Here is a 17,679-nt window from a genome sequence, read left to right on the forward strand (position 1 = left end):
CTGACCGATTAAAACCTTTAACAAACTATGACTTCAAGCCAGATCAAAAGTTATGCCCATGATGTAGGAAAGAATTGGCTCAAAGAGATATTCAGCCAAAGGATGATCAACCAGAATCAGAATCTAGTGATTTGGAAGTGCTAGAGGCTTCTGGAAGAATGGATGTCTCATTATCACTATTTGGAATTTCTCCTTTGAAGCTTAAATATGTCAGCAAACAGGATTTAATAGGCTACCTGAAGCAGAAGGTAAGAAGAGCACAAGATGTTATTGCTACTACAGCAGCAGCTGCTGCTGGTTTGAGTGTTACTGATGTAATGCAAACATTAAAGAGTAAGCAGTGTCAAGAATGTAAAGATCAGGATATCCTGATTGAAGAGCTCAAAGCCAAACGTTTGATCTCAGCTCGCCCCAACAAATTCAGATTTTGACATTGGCACCCAGTAACTGGAGTATTGAGAAAACAGCTGATGAATTCCAGGTTTCAATGCAAATGGTGAAGCAGGCCAAGAAGCTCAAATCTGAAGTTGGTATTTTGGCAACACCAGAAAAAAAGGAAAAATTGAAGGATAATATTAGACGCGTCCTCAAATTTTTTGATGATGAATTTTCCCAAATCTGTCCAGGAAAGAAAGATTTTGTTTCAGTTAGGATCAGTGGTGAAAAAGTCCACATGTAGAAATGTCTACTTCTGTGTAATTTAAAAGAGATGTTCATAGCTTACTGTACACATTATGGCCGTGATATTTCCTTCTCAAAATTTTATAAGCTTAGGCCAAAGTGGTACTGCTGGCACACATTCAGTTTGTGTTTGTACCATTCACCAAATGTTAAGGTCATGATAGCTGAAATATCCATCCAGGATGACTACAAGATATTTACTGAGAAAAGTGTCTGCAGCTTAGAATCTAAGGATTGCATGTTACAACATTGTGAACAGTATCCTGAAAAAACTGGATAGTCCTATTTATTAGATGAACTTAAAGATTATGACTTGGAGGAGCTAATAGAATATAAGCAGTGGATTCATACAGACAGAGAGAGATTGGAGACACAACAGGTGACTATGAAACATTTTATTGAAGAGCATTCCTTAAAAGTTTTTGCCTGACTAGCCACCACTTTGTTTCAGAACAACAAAGTTCACAATTAAAACAACTGAAGGAAAATTTAAATGATAATCATACTATTATCCTGATGGATTTTGCTGAGAACTGTTTGTTTGCAAGATGCTGTACAGGGATTCCATTGGGAAAACAGCTACACTTCATCCATTCATGGTTTATTACAGTATAAATGAGCTTCAGAATCTTAGCATTTGCATGGTCAGTGATTGTCTACTTAAGACCAAATGCTTAAGACAGTGACTGAAATAAAATATATACACTACTTCAGTGATGGTTCAGCTGCTTAACTGCTCAATATAAGAATTTCAAGAATTTTATCAATTTGTGCCACCATGAAGAAGACTTTGGGATAACAGCTGAATGGAACTTCTTTGGTACTAACCACGAAAAATCACCTTGTGATGGAACTGGAGATACTACAAACTGATTAGCAGCACGTGCCAAGCAACCGATAGAAAACCAGATATTGACACCAAGAAACCTACTTGAATTTTGTAAAGAAAATATACCAGAAATCAGTCTCTTTTTTATTCCAAGATAAGAAGTTGAGAGAATCTGACCTGATCAGGAAATTCAGTTTATTAGTGGTCACACGATTGCTGGAAGAAGAGAGATGCACCACTTGCCAGTTAGGAAGGCTAAAAATTCAAGTCAGCAGAGTCTCGAATGATACTTCAGTATTTGCAGCTGATGTTTATGAAACTGATAAACCTACTCAAGGCATATCACTTACCAGCTTGCAACCAGACCAACATGTGGCTTGCATGTATGACAATAATAGTTGGTTTATTGGAAATATATATGATATATCTTTCGAAGAACATGATGCTTCATTAGTTTTATGCACCCTCATGGTGCAGCTCCTTCTTATCATTGGCCCCCAAGAAAGGACACTTGCTGGATTCCAGAACAGCACATTTTTGCTACTCTTGAAGCACCATTGACATCATCAAGATGACAATATATGTTTCCAGAATACATCCAATCTATGATTAAGAAACAATTTAAACTGAACTGGAATTAAAAGTACTGTGCTAAAACGTTTCTGACTACTTTAAATATTTTTATCTTATTTTGAAACTACTGTGTTCTATAATATTGTAAACTTTATTACACTTTGTTATTACTACACGACTGTGTTTTACTTCATGACTGTATATGATTTTAGTATTTTTGTGCATGTGTAATAAATATTTTTAAAAACTGTGCTTGCCGTAACAGGTATAATTAGTTGAAACTGTCTCCTTTGCATTCAATAGAAGGCAAGGTACAGTTAATACAGTTAACAACTTTCTATTAACAGGTAGCAAAACGGATGATACTTAATAAAAAATTACTTTCTACTAGAACGTATTCATTTAATCCATAAACATTATGGAAAACTTGCTCCCTGTGTGAAAGATGCATTATCTTTCAACTGTTTTCTCTGTCACTTATAAACTGCAGGTCAAAAGCAACCTGCATGGATTTTGTAGCTTAAAAGTTGCTCTTTCTAACTATTATAAAACTAATGCTAAGAAGGTATACCTGAGATATAAACTTTCAAAGGTAGGTCAAAAATAGAGTTAAAACATTTTTGGCAAAATTTGATTATGATTATCTCCTGACATAAGCCTCCAGTTGCTTTGAAACTTTAGGGTGTTACACACAATTATGCCCTTTTTCAGGTTACAAAGTCTTGTTCTGATTAAAGTACTAGATAAGGAATTATAAAAGCACAAACCTTGACTTATAAAATGTTGAAACAACATTTTAGATGAATTTCATCTGCTATATCTCAAAACTAGGTGCTAAAATAAATCTGTGAATAAAATATTTGAATTCAGCATAAAATGTTAACCAAAAGTATTAAAACTCAAACCTACAGCTTTATTATTGCCTTCAAAATTACAAGTCAAAGTTAGAATGTTTTGCATATATGCGCAAACTATCAGTAAGTATCCATTTTTCAAAAGATCACGGAAAATCAGTAATAGCAGATACAGAGCTACAATTTGGTAAAATGGCATTTTAGACCACAGCGAATGTCCACCCAAAATTTGATGAAGTTTGGAGATGGTCAACTGGGGACCCCTGGTCACTTTGACATGGAATAACAGTGTGTTTATGGTATTTTTTTCTATTTCTACGTACTTTATACTGTTCAAGTGTCTAATTATTTTATATTTCAATCATTTATTTATAATTCTTTGTTTGTACATTTAAGATTTGTTGATTTAAGTTAATGAGAATATTAAGTTGTATTTAGGCTTTTAAGTGTTTTCTTTTTTTCAAATTGGTTTACACAGAAAATGTTTTTTTTTTTTGTTCCATAGATATTTATTTTGCATAAGTCTGAATTTAGGGTAAGGGACCCCTGGTCACTTTGACATGGAATAACAGTGTGTTTATGGTATTTTTTTCTATTTCTACGTACTTTATACTGTTCAAGTGTCTAATTATTTTATATTTCAATCATTTATTTATAATTCTTTGTTTGTACATTTAAGATTTGTTGATTTAAGTTAATGAGAATATTAAGTTGTATTTAGGCTTTTAAGTGTTTTCTTTTTTTCAAATTGGTTTACACAGAAAATGTTTTTTTTTTTGTTCCATAGATATTTATTTTGCATAAGTCTGAATTTAGGGTAAGCCCCAGAGATGGAGACATATAACCAAAAGTTAATTTTTTGAAAATTATAAATGTTTTAATTAATATAACCATTAGGGTATGATATATTATTGTTTCATAATACCTGTTATGACCATTATTACAGGCAGGTCAATTAATCTGCAAATGCATATTAATATCTACTCCATAACTAATCATTAAATGGCCAGATGGCGTCCTACTTTATTTTATAATTTTTATGTTCATCATATTCCAAGACTAAAATAGTCATATATTTTAAAATTAGTTAACCTTATGGGAATTTTAAAGTCTGACATCTCGGTCAAAGATGACAAAAAGAATATTTGAAACTGGAGTAAAAATAATTTCCATTATTTAGGGAACTACTAAAAATTTCCCCACTTCACATAAAATAACAAGCTTTTTTATTAGTTTTTTAGTTTTATTTACAGAGAGAAATAATATCGGACAATTTATGTAAAAAAATTAATAAATAAAAAAAATTATTACTGCCACATTGGTTAGTTTGTTAAAACATTCTGAATTTTACTTGGTAAGTCGATTATTTCTGAAAAACAAATCATCTGAAATTCTGAAAATCCTACGTGAAAGTTTTAAATTTGACAGTGTAATTTTTTTAAATCCAAAAACTTCTTAATTATGTGAACTTTAATTGGACTTGTATAATTGCTGTTTATTTTTGTTGTTATTATTAATAGTTGTGGTCCATGGATACCCTAAAAAATTCTGATTAATGGCTGCTTTGGAATTAGTTATTACTTTTAGACAATTTTTCTTTCTTTCATTAATTTTATTTTTAATAAATGTTTTTCTATTAATCCCTTATTACTAACATAACCAGTTACATTTTTCTCATCTTATTATAAATAATACTTGTTACTAACATAAAACACAGACTTCATAACATTCACAAGTACTTCTTTATTTTTTTGATAGTGTATTTAATTTTCATAACTTATCTTCATTCACATTCTACATGCTACAAATATCCATTCTTTTCTTATGTAACACTTATTTTTCCTGTCCAAAAAACATACATACATAACTTTTCAGAAAATTTCTTCAGGATTAATTGCATTCCATAACACATAAACAATTTCTGTTGGATGATTTAGTAATGTTTTTATTTTCTTATTTTCCCTCCATTTATTTGTTAGTGCACTTTCAGGAAATGGTTTTGTTTTTTATCAGGTTTTCTTTTAACAAAATATTCATACTTATGTGCTAGCCTACCCTCTAATCCATTTAAAAAAATCTTATTTATTATCAGAGATTATCTTAGAATAACTAGTAGTTGATTCACATCATTTAAAATAACTTATTTGTTTTGTTTTATATACTAAGTAGAAACAACATATATAGAATTCATTCTTTCTGAAAAAAATGGTTACATAAATTTTTTTTTAATTTTTTTTTTTGCTTGCTTTTATGTCAATCTTTTTTCTGGTCCTGATTTATAAAAGCAACTTCAGTTATTCTACCTTGATTATAATATACATTATGTACACAGTACTTGTAGTAAATGCAAATTCTTTTAAAACTGAAAATAACTGTAATTTTGTGAGCTTGAATAAAAATAAAGAACAGTTTATTTGTTGAAGTGAAGATAGTAATGGAAGACTACATTACTTCTCAGTTTCTATAGTTGGTCTGGTATGGTATGATTGTTGTTCTTAAGGATGGTTATGCCATTCTTTTTAGAGATTTTTGTATCTTATAGGTCAGCTATAACTATTACCATTGTTGCGCCAAATATACAGAAGTTAACTACAGTTGTTATTTTATAATTCTGCATTTTAGAATTGAAGTTAATGAAGCATGGTACATAATATTAAAAGTATGTTTCTTGGTCAACAAGAAATGTTTACACTTATTGAATATTTTATGCTCCTGATGTTGATTGTAGCATTAAGTTTATTTCTCTATGTTTACTCTGAGATTGTATTAAAGTGTATATTTATTTGTCTGTGGCAGATGTACCTGTATCTGTATGTATCCTGTGCTCTGTAACTACATTCTTACTACAAATAAAATAAATGTAGTAATAATGTAGTAATTCTTACTATATTTATTTATTTTCCAAATGTGTTTGTTATGTCACATTATTCCTGAACAATTTTTAGTGACCAATAAAAAAAGAGTAATTATTTTTGTAATTATACTTGTGTTATATTAAATTTTATTAATTGTGATAAAAAATATAATTTTATTCTTACCTATCACTGTAACAACTTTAGTCCAAAAATTTTCTATGAATAGAATTGTAATAAACAACAATTTAAAAAAAAATTGTACTAGAAAAGAAGTACTATACAAAGTTCCAAGTACTTCAACAAACACAATACATGTAATCTCAAGCTTACTTTTATTTTTTTAGAAAAAATAAATTTGTACATAAATTTTTGTTAAATTTTGAATTTTATTTTTATTGCTGTAAGTAATTGTACAATTAATTTTCAATTGATATAATCTAAATTAATTCCATCTTCTTTATTTTTATTATAATTTTTTTTTTAATAATAATAAAAAGTATTAAGTCAAAATAATTGCAATGAAAAGATGTTGTTTTAACGAATGGTTTATGTGATTTTTAGTATTCTGACAGCTGATTTGAAAAAATAAGTATTTGTCAAAAAAAGTAAGAAATACATTCAATTTACTATCATTTTATCACATTTATTAATAGCTTAATTAAATATTAACAGTAGTACCAATGAGGCAAAAGTAAAAAAAAAAACTTCTTTTAATTACTGTTGAGTAATTAAGAAACATAAGGAAAAAATGAAAGAATTGCCCCATTGATAAACAAGGTTTTTCATTCTGTAAAGTAAGATTTTGATCACCTTCCCACCAAAAGCTTTTTGCTTGATGCTATTTATTTTTAAATTACTTGTAGAATTCATATTTCCTTAAAACCTTTAAAAATATACCTTAATTACTGTAACTTACTGAACTTCAAGAAATATTTTCGAAGATTATCTGGAAATCAGCCTAATAATTATAGAAAAAAAGAAATATTATAAAATCAAAGTTTTAACATTGTAGTAATATGAATTTGCATGTAATGAGGCCATAACCTAGGTGAGATAATATGACTGCTGTAACTCATCCATAAAAGTGGTGTAATCATTCCCAGTAACTAGTATCCCTACCAACTTTACTGAGGAAAAGAGTGGTGAAGTGGTTTTTTGTTGTTTTCTTCATTAAACCAAATATAATGTTACACATCAACATATCAAGCCCCCTAAACTGCAACTGATATTTCATATAAGCAATACCTTTATTCTGTTCACCACATAGACTGGATTTATACTGAATATTTTATTATTGAAAAATATTATAAACCATAATCTAATTGCACATAAGGTGCTTTACATGTGTCATAATAAAAAAACTAACAAATAGTGTAAACAGCCTTTCTGTGGGAAAATGGTGCAGAATATGAACTGCCTCCAATAACCAGGATAATATAGATAAGTAACAATCTTTTACTATCTAATCTGTTATGCCTTCAGCTAATATTAGTATCTATTTAAAATTTTACTGAATAGCGAAATCCAATTGAATTCTATTTGGCAAAAAAAGTATTATTTACCTGTATTTTATCCTAACAAATTTCTTGGAGAAAATAACTAAATACTTTAACTTTCTCAATTTTTTTAAAATTATTTATTTAAATTTATTTAAATTAAAGGAAAAGTTTTTTATCAAGTGGGTAAATTTTTAATTGTGGTTAAACATTTTTGGTCTTTTTGTATTCATCTTATCTAGTTTTTATAGAGTTATACAGGACAGATATGAAAATATGTTTTATGCCCATTCTGACACCAACGTACTAGAGGGACTATAGTATAGAAATTTGTGGCATATGAAAAATTGCATGCCCAACAGAAATTTGAACCCAGAATCATTGAATAAAGGACACAGATAATGCTACCACTCTGTCACAGTGATTGGGTAAACAGTATTGTTTAATAAAATGAATAAAAAATTCCATTTTGTGATGCAATAGATACATGTTTGACTTAATAAATTTACTCAGAATTTTTTTTAAAGATACGCTGAAATCTTTCTGAAATCTCATGGCTTACCAACTTATTGTCATAAAATCAAATTTTCACAACATAAATTTTTAAGACTTTATTATTAGTCTCATGACAATACTCATGAATCTTTCCAAAAGAAATTCCAGCACAACCAGTTACTGTCAAAATTAACAATTTTCCACTTTATTATAAACAAAAATTGAATGTGTATATACAAAAAAAATGTGAATTTTAAAATTTCACTTTCAGTAAAAATTATATGATAATATAAGTTTTGAAAAACTTATCCATAGACAGTTAACAAATATATTAACTATAAAGCAATTTAATTCATATATCAAATTCATAAACATGTAATGAAACAGTAAAATACACATTTCATCTTATATTGTGTACAAAAATAAATAGAATAAAAATTATGAGGAGAAAATAAAAATAAATTGGTTTCATTATTTTAAAGTTAATTGTATCCACATAAAATTATAAATATATATTTTATTATATGAATATTTCTTTGATTAGATATACCTGTTTGCCGCCCTGGACAACAGAAAACAATAGGAGTAGCAAGAGGTGAAACTGTAAGAGTACTTTGTGAAGTAGAAGCAAATCCTCCAGAAGTAGATTTCTCTTGGAAATTCAATTCAAGTCGAGAAACAATAGATCTACCTCCTAAACATTTTACTGTCGATAAAACAAGAAGTCTTGCTGGATTCACTCCAAGAACAGAACTGGATTATGGGACTCTTTATTGCTGGGCAGGAAATGTTCTTGGAAAACAAAAGGAAGCTTGTGTTTATACTGTTATACCTGCAGGTAAATAAAAAACTACTTGATGATTTTATTTTTTTATAACCATTATCAGTTAAATTATTTTATGCAAGTGTTTGAATCAGATAAAATATACTTTTTTGAACACGATAATATGAAGATTTATTTACAATATCCAAGATTACAAAGCTGAATTATTAAAGAATGTGAACCACAAATTTTATGTATTCTTAAATACATTAAGAATTAATAATTACCAATACCTAGTTATAGCTTTATAATTACATTTCAAGTTTTCTAATTCATATTAGTCCATTGTTTATTTTGAAAGCTACATAATAAAAGTGTTTAAAGTCTTATGATACTTTTATAATATAATTAAACTTGATAGTATATTGTTGCATAATAGTATTTAAAAATTGCTATGATTTTGGATAGAATTATTGGAACAGTAATTCTTTTGAACCGTATTTATGTCTCATCAAGATGATTAAAATTATATGTAGTTCCCACCTTCCCATCATTATCAAATAGGATTAGTGCCCTACAACTTTAGCAATATAAAATATTTGTCCCAAGGATAATAATTATATTATACTACATTGAAATTTAAAAATCTTGAGCATAAAATTTTGTTTGGAAATAGAAAAACTATGGAACATGCTTTACTTAAATACAACATTAATACAAATAAACAAACACAATACACAATAGTTTATCTTTGTTGGGGATTGAGCTTCCTGCTGTTGCCAGAGCTTCCTTGAATTAACATTAAATATAAAAGTACAATTGTTACAGTATTTTAACTCAAAAATGAAAACAATTAATTGTCTCCCTTTCATTAAGGGAGATAAAATGAAAACAATTTCATTTTATCTCCTTCAAAATGAAAACAATTTAGTTCAATGAAAAACAATTAGTTTTGTTCTTGTGTTAATAAATTATATTGGTAGAATATAGCATATGTAGTAAGAAAGGGATCTTGCTAAAAACAATTTCAAACCATATTTTTCTAGTAAATTTGTACCTGTTTTTATTTTCAGGAAAGCCAGATAGTTTAAGAAATTGTACTATAGCTAATTTCTCCATGGATTCACTACAGATTGAATGCACTGAAGGATTTGATGGCGGATTACCACAAGAATTTATGATAGAAGTATATAATGCAGATACTAAATTACTTCTAATGAATTATACTTCTACATTCCCTTGGTTCTTTGTATCAGATTTATCAGCTGGCCAAAAATATGATATTATTTTATATGCGACAAATAGTAAAGGGTTAAGTGATCCTACTATTATACAAGCTTCTACATTAAAACTCGCCGTGAGAGGCTTAACTAGTCGAGGTAAACATAAGTGTATCACTCATTACTTTTGTCATATTTTATTCATATTCTCTACTGATCTATCATACATTTACATTATACGAGTAATAGAATACTTTCAAGAATGTTTTATTTTGCTTTGAATTAATCTTAAATATTGTGATTTTTTTTTTACAAATTTTTGACCCAATTGATTATTATTTTAAACGAACACATTGAGGTAATTAAAAGTTTTTCTTTTAAACTTTATTCTTTTTTATACTCCTTACACGTTAACAAAAACTGATATTAGTCTTTACAAAAAGAAAAGTGAGAATGTAGATTGTTCTACATGAAAACATGTTTATAAAGAATACCAACAACATACACCCTAAAAAGGAACCCTAAAAATAATCATAGTTCCAAAAATATGTATGTCTGTGATTGAGCCAAGTACATTCTTGGTTCAGAAATTGTGCCCATTATTCTCAGTCTCTGACTGCTTTTTCTAACAATTATTTTGTGTCCTCGTAATTCTTATCATTTTTTTTTTATGTAAAAACATTATCATCCCATATTAATTGCATTAAATTCTATTTTTGTTAACATTATTATACTATTCAGAAATTTTTTAATTTGTAAATACTTGAAATCTTATTACTGCCATAGAAAAGTGCCAATTGCATATTTGTCTCAAAAAGCCACAGTTTAACTATGTTGATCAAACTGGATCAACAAATATATCTAATTGATTAAAATTGGTTTTGTTTTTACTTATTCAGCGATATTATCATCCATGACCTAGGTTATGCTACGTAGCTGACTAAATAAATTTATCATGTTCATTCCTCATTTTGAAATTTCAATTTCAATTTTAAATGCCTAATTAATTAATAATTTCCCTTTTTGTATTTTTATTTATTGATAAATTATTTATTATTGGTTTTTTCAATATTATTAGTTGCTCCATCTTTTAAAATTGTTTCTCTTTATTCATTAACTTAGCTTCCTATTATAAATTAAATTAATGTTAATGGTTATAACTTTTCCCTTATGACATATGCTGCAGTTGTATATTGTTAAACATCATTAAGTATAATACTGTACTGTAAATATTGCCAGTCTATATTGTTTAAATTTTCTCTTTACAGATAACACTCCATTAATGCTTCAGTTAACACCACTACTCGGTACATTAGTAGGAATAGTTGCTGCATTGACACTTGTTGCCTTAATAATAGTTCTTATTATGAGAATTAGAGAAACAAGTGATGATGAAAAGTCACATTCAAAGATGTCGAGTGAAGGTGTTAAGGAGTGCAGTGAAAGCGCTGAAAGTGTAGAAAAGAACCCTGATATTATTCCTCATAGTAATGGTAAGTTTCTTCTTTTATGAAGAAAGGTTATAACATTTTTTCCTCTTTTTCAATTTTGGTTGCTTTTTGACATTATTTTACCCAGTGAAGAGTACATATTGCAGTTTGTTTCAACCCTAGAATCTTAAATGTCTCAAAATTTGTCTGGCAAATTACAAAGGATAAAATTGAACAATTTTCTTATTGTTTAGTTTCTCTTTATATTATTTATTTAAGAAGGAAAATGGTTTAGAAAGTAATATTTTATTTTTTATTTTATTATGTCTGTTTAGCATAACTCATTATTTGTTTTTAAAAACAATTTATTTTATTTTGTTTTGTTTTTATAATTACTACAAATGTGCAGAAGAATCTATTGGTAGGTGCTCACCCAAGACCAAAACACTTAATCATGCTGTTCAAAATAAATAATGTTGTGGGCCTATGTATTCCATATCTGCACAAACTCTCTTAGCATTAAAATTTAGTCAGGGCTTATAACATTTACCACTTTACAGTTCCTGCATTGTATGATAAGTAAATAATAATAATAACAATGATAACAATAATAATTAATAATTAGGAAAATTTTATCATCGTATTATTAAGATTAGGTTCAATTTTTACATTTTCAATATGGAACTCATTGGTTCAGTTACCATCAGGAATACACTGGTGTCAGTATGCTGTTTGGTACTGCTTTATGGGAGAAATAAAAAATTTTCATTTCACATAAAATTTTTATCAAGTTGATAAAACTGATAAAAAATATTACCTAAATTATAAAAATCAGATCACACAAAAATGGTCCTTGCTTTTGGATACCTGTAAGCAAATGATAACAAATAAAATCACTGAAAATCAAATTCATGAACAAAGTTAAACATGAAAAGATAACTTTTGCTTCTTATCAATGTAAACATTCAAATGAATGTGCATTTTTCATAATATTGCTATATAGCCAGCTACTGTGGTTGTGGACTTTATTCTTAGTCTGCTTCATTACAAAATTAAACATTCTGGTGTTGAGAAATCTACGAGTGCATCCCTAGTTTCCATGGCTTTCCATTTGATGACTTTATTATCTTTTACCAGTATAAAGACTCAGTATATAAAAATACACTGGTATATTTTTATACCAGTATAAAAATTGTTTTAAACATTGGTATAAAAATGTTATATTTTACCAGTATTAACCTAATCTTATTTTTTTACTGTTTAAATAATATTTATTACTCCTTGTGTGCTACTAACATTGCTTATTACCAGATTAATCTGTTAGTCATTAACTTATTTGAATAGTGTTCATTGCTTTCAAATATATATATACAGTATATTAGCCACAAGAAACAAATATTTTATTATATCCCAGAAGTAAGTAGGATAAATTCTATAAAGTGAATCATTATCTTGTTTCTTAAATAAATTAGAATTAAAGTACATTACTAAATTTGGAATACATTAAAGTTTAAGAAGAGAATTATTTCCAGCAAAAAACATTGAAAAATAAAACCACATTCATACCTTCACAAAATAAAAACTTTTAATAAGATTTCAATTAAAAAAAAAAACTGATTCATGTTTTGTAGAACAAAAATTACTACAATCCTTTTTAAATTTATACTAACTAATAATATAAATATTTATAATCGTATAAAATCATATTACTATAAATATTAAAAAATATGTTTAACTGTGTTCTTCTTGCTTTATATGATGCATATGTACATAATTTTTTTTAGAGAAATTTTCATTTGTTTTGCATCAGGAGTTAAGAGCTTGCTTAAGATTTTTTTTAAATATCTAGGAATAATGTACAGTATTTTGAGCTTCACATGATCATTTAAAATAATTAATCCAAGCAACTAACTACATAATTTAACTAGTTGTATTCAGACATTTACATGTAATAACAGTATTCAAACATTTGTATATTATTTAGCTATTAAAAATTTAAACTTCACACCTCAGACTTATATTCCACTGATAATGAATATGAAAGTTAAGTTTACTTATACTCAATTAAACCAAAAACTATTATTGTTCTAGAAGTATATGGTCAGTGTTAAAATATTGATTGTAATTGAAATACATGGATTTTAATTTATTTTTTAATTTCTTATTAACTCCTAAATTTTTTGTATTGTTACTACTATCATTATTGTTTTCTTTTATTTGATGCAGAATATTCTGACAATGAAGAAAAAGAAAAAACATTTGAAAGTTTCAGTTCACGCCTATATCCCCAGCATGTAAGCTTAGAAAGTAATATAATTCCAGTGAGTACAACCATTTTACATTTTATAAATTTTTTGTTGTGTGCATTTCATAAAAATTAAGTTAAATTTAATTACACAATATCTGTAATGGTCAAATAATTGACCTATTGTTATTTTTATACTTGTCAAAAAGCATTATTTATTAACAAAGATTTTTTGAGCATAGGAATGTTTGAATTCCTGAAGTACTTCAGATTCACCTAATGAGAAATGGATGACAGGTTGGTTTATTTATTTATTATATTACATTAAGCTGCAAAGGCTTATTGATTGTTAACACATCAATATTTGAAATTGATTTTATAAATGCAGAAAGAGACCATTTTGAAATTATTATAATCATATAATTACATTACACTATCATACTTGATCCATTACACACAACTTGTGATTTAATAAATTATTGGTTCCACCTATTAATAGTGTAAACACATCAAAACAAATTTATACATTGTTTAGATAAAATTAATTTCATATGCCATTGTATATTTCTTCAGTTCTTATTTACTCTTAAATTCTACCAATATTTTTTCGATGGGTTAGACAGATTATTATATATTCTTAATATACTTATGATATAATGGTAAGACCAACTTGTTTATTCTTTTTTTTTTTAAATAAGTTAGTTGTTTTTTTGTCTTGTACCATAATTATATTTTCTTTATAGGCCACTAGAGTGTCAGATAAGTAGTAGGATAGTAGCAAACCTAATCCTATTTTATGAATAGATTATTATATCTGATGAAATTCTTTATATCCAAAAATAGCTCAGGCTCAAAAATTGCTAATTCTTATGTATTTCTATCTGCTGAATTCAAAAATCACTATAAAAATGACTGATTAGCTCTTGGTTTGGAGATACAATACATGTCATTTTTTACCTGATCTACATTTTTAGTTTGGAGGTAATTTTGTTTTTGGATTTGTCAGACTTGCCAAATAACAAAACACAATGTTCTCCAGCTGTTTGTAGATTATAAACATTATTACTGTTGCTGTGACTGTAAGTTTCATAGTGTTTGTGTTGTAATTAGTGCAGAATTTCTGGTTTTTGAGTGCTTTTGAAGTGGAAAATTAGTTAAATCAAAATGCCACGAAAATGTGTAAATTCAGTGAATACTTTTTGTTACGTTTATGGCGAAATAACATTTTTGTCACCAAAACGCAATCTGACATTTCTTGCGAAGACTTCCTATCAGCATTATTTTGGTATGAAGGTGACCAGGATAATTCATGGGCTCCATATATATGTTCCAACTCTTGTTCAGTTATACTACGAGAATGGTTGATAAATAAAAAAAACTATCTATGGCTTTTGCTGTGCATATGGTTTGGCGGGAGCCTACAAACCATACAGATAACTCCTATTTCTGCTTGACTCCACCTATAAAGGCACAGTTCAAAAGAGGAACAGTTCAATATCCTATTCTTCTATCTGCTATTTGACCTATTCCACATTCAGATAGTTTATCAGTTGCTATTCCACCTCAAAATTATGAGCTTGAAATAGAAAATGAAGACAGTGTGGAAGAAGAAGGACCCAACAAACCTTCCATATCTCATGACTCTGATTTTGACAAAAGATGATAAACTGACAGACTGATCAAGCAGAATTGAGTGATCTCATTTGAAATCTTGATTTGTTGAAGCAGAAGGCAGAACTTCAAGGGTTAAGACTACAGCAATGGAATCTTCTTCAACGTGATGTCAGGATCTCACAATGCAGACATCATCTTAGGGATCTGCTTCCTTTTTTTTCAGAAGAAATATAATCTTGTTTGCTGTGATGTTAATGGCTTGATGAAATGTTTGAATTTGAATCATGATCCAACTGATTGGAGGCTATTCATAGACTACTCCAAGCTTAGTTTGAAAGCTGTATTACCTCACAATGGCAACCGTCTGTCTTTCTTCTATTCCTGTTGGTCATACATTTCACATGAAACAGAATTAAGCAAACATGCCATTCCTCCTAGACACAATCAAATATGCTGAAAAATCTGTGGCAATCTAAAAGTCATCAGTGTACTCTTAGGAATGCAACTGCGGTATACTAAATACTGTTGCTTTTTATGTATATGGGACAGTAGGGATAGGAAATCACATTATATTCAAGCAGACTGGCTGCAAAAAATCTTAACTCTAGAGAAAAAAAATGTTGTTGCCGAGCCTCTCGTGGACCCAAAAGATGTTCTTCCACCCCTTCATATAAAGCTGGGTTAGATGAAAAATTTTTTCAAAGGTATGAACTGAAAGGACAGGCCTTTAAGTACCAAATAGATAAATTTCCTACATTAAGTGATGCAAAAGGTAAGGAAAGTATTTTTGTTGGGCCACAAATTTGACAACTTGTAAAGGATCCTGCTTTTGACCGAATTTTGGAAGGGAAAGAAAAGGAAGGCTTGGGAAGCCTTAAAGGAAGCCATTCATGGATTTTTAGGCAATAAAAGAGATGAAAACTACAGTCAGTTGATGACAGTACTTCTGCAAAAATACCATCAACTCGGATGCAACATATCCCTTAAAATCCATTTTCTCCGCTCACACCTGGACATTTTTCCCTCCTAGTTGTGAAGTTGTCAGTGATGAACATGGAGAAAGATTCCATCAGGATATTTCTGTAATGGAACAAAGATATCAGGGCCATTGGAATGAAACAATACTTGCGGATTACTGCTGGTTTGTGTGTAGGGTTGCTCTGGAACTCACAAGAGGAAAGCCAAAAGATAACAATCTCATGAAGCCACCACATGATTCTCTTCAAACCCAACCAACTGCCAGGTATTCTTCCATCAGTTAAGAACTCTTAGAAGGTAACTGTCATTAAAAAAATTGTCAAATGGATTTTCTATGTTGTTGCTATATGCAGTTAAAATGTACAGTTTTCTCTTACTCCGTTAAAATAAAATACTCCCACCTATTGTATATCACAGAAACTAGACCAAAAAAATACACATAAAAATTTTTTTTTGTCATATTCGTTTTTCTCAACCCAAAATTAGTAAGATTTGATTCATGAAATGAAGGAAACAATAAAAAAAAATCCTTTGTTGGGCAGCGTTATTAGCAGTTATTCATAAAACTTAATACTCTAATTAGATAGAGCTCTATTGTATACAAATGAAAGATGAAAATGTGTAAAATAGTGTATTGATAACCAAAAATTATTTTTATGAAAAATAAACAAATGCTGATAAAACAGTATACCTGTGCTTGTTCATTATAGCTGTAAAAGATATTTAATAATTATCAAGAAATATTCTATTACTACTAAAAATGTTAAAAATCAGTTTTAAGTTTATTTTTTAATTACATTCGATTACATTTCATTTCTTTTTTTTTGCAGTTATGTTTTACTGTAGTAAAATATTTTATATTTATATAATTTAAAAAATCTGATGTAGACATCACATGACTTCCTTGAACGCCTATTAAATTACATATACACATTTTTTGCTGCACGTCATTTAAACTTATTTCATTTGAAAGTTAGATATAACCCTCCAATTCTTTAATAAAGTGGACAGTTACACAAATGCTGAAATATTAGTTTTTATTAACATCAAATATTTAAACAAATATTAATTCAACAATCTTACATGAAATATTAGGATAGAGTAAAAGTCCTTTTAATACTCGTATTACTAGATCAGTATTATTCATATCTTCTTGAGGTGCTGATTAACAAAAGTCAGATTTCTGATGTGTCATATAAATAAAAGTTAATAATAATTAAAATTTTCTGTATAGTGAACTCCTTTATTCTGGTTACAAATGTTAATTTTAACCTTACAGAGTAAAATAATCAGTTTTTATTACTGGATTATTTGGTGAATAATCAAAAATGAAAAAGAAACAATCATTCAGGAAAAAGAAAGATAACATGAAGAAATATATCACAAAAAAACAATAAGAAAATGAATTTTAAGAGGAAGAAAACATGAAGACCAAGGAAAGAATAAAAAGTTTAAGAGAAAATGATGTATGTAAAGAGAGAGAAAATTTGAAAACTAGAGAACGTGTACAGAAATTAAAATCAGAAGAATTATACCAAACCAAAGAGCGATTAAATCATTGGCAACAAAAAACAAATAAATGAAATGGTGATCAACTCCGACTTAGGGAGAATATTGACAACAATATCAGAGCATAATGAACTAAA

The 17,679-nt window shown here is 28.3% G+C and overlaps 1 protein-coding gene across 1 annotated transcript in view; it reads left to right on the forward strand.

Moving 5' to 3' along the window:
- Positions 1 to 17,679, forward strand: part of LOC142325690 (nephrin-like) — a 575,430-nt gene that overhangs the window by 541,834 nt on the left and 15,917 nt on the right. The window contains exons 10-13 of the mRNA XM_075367722.1: positions 8,328 to 8,621; positions 9,620 to 9,925; positions 11,035 to 11,259; positions 13,423 to 13,517. Of these exons, the coding sequence (XP_075223837.1) occupies positions 8,328 to 8,621; positions 9,620 to 9,925; positions 11,035 to 11,259; positions 13,423 to 13,517 (920 nt within the window). The remainder of the gene's footprint in view (positions 1 to 8,327; positions 8,622 to 9,619; positions 9,926 to 11,034; positions 11,260 to 13,422; positions 13,518 to 17,679) is intronic.

Source organism: Lycorma delicatula, chromosome 5, assembly GCF_047948215.1.
Source record: "Lycorma delicatula isolate Av1 chromosome 5, ASM4794821v1, whole genome shotgun sequence".
Classification (NCBI taxonomy): Eukaryota; Metazoa; Arthropoda; class Insecta; order Hemiptera; family Fulgoridae; genus Lycorma; species Lycorma delicatula.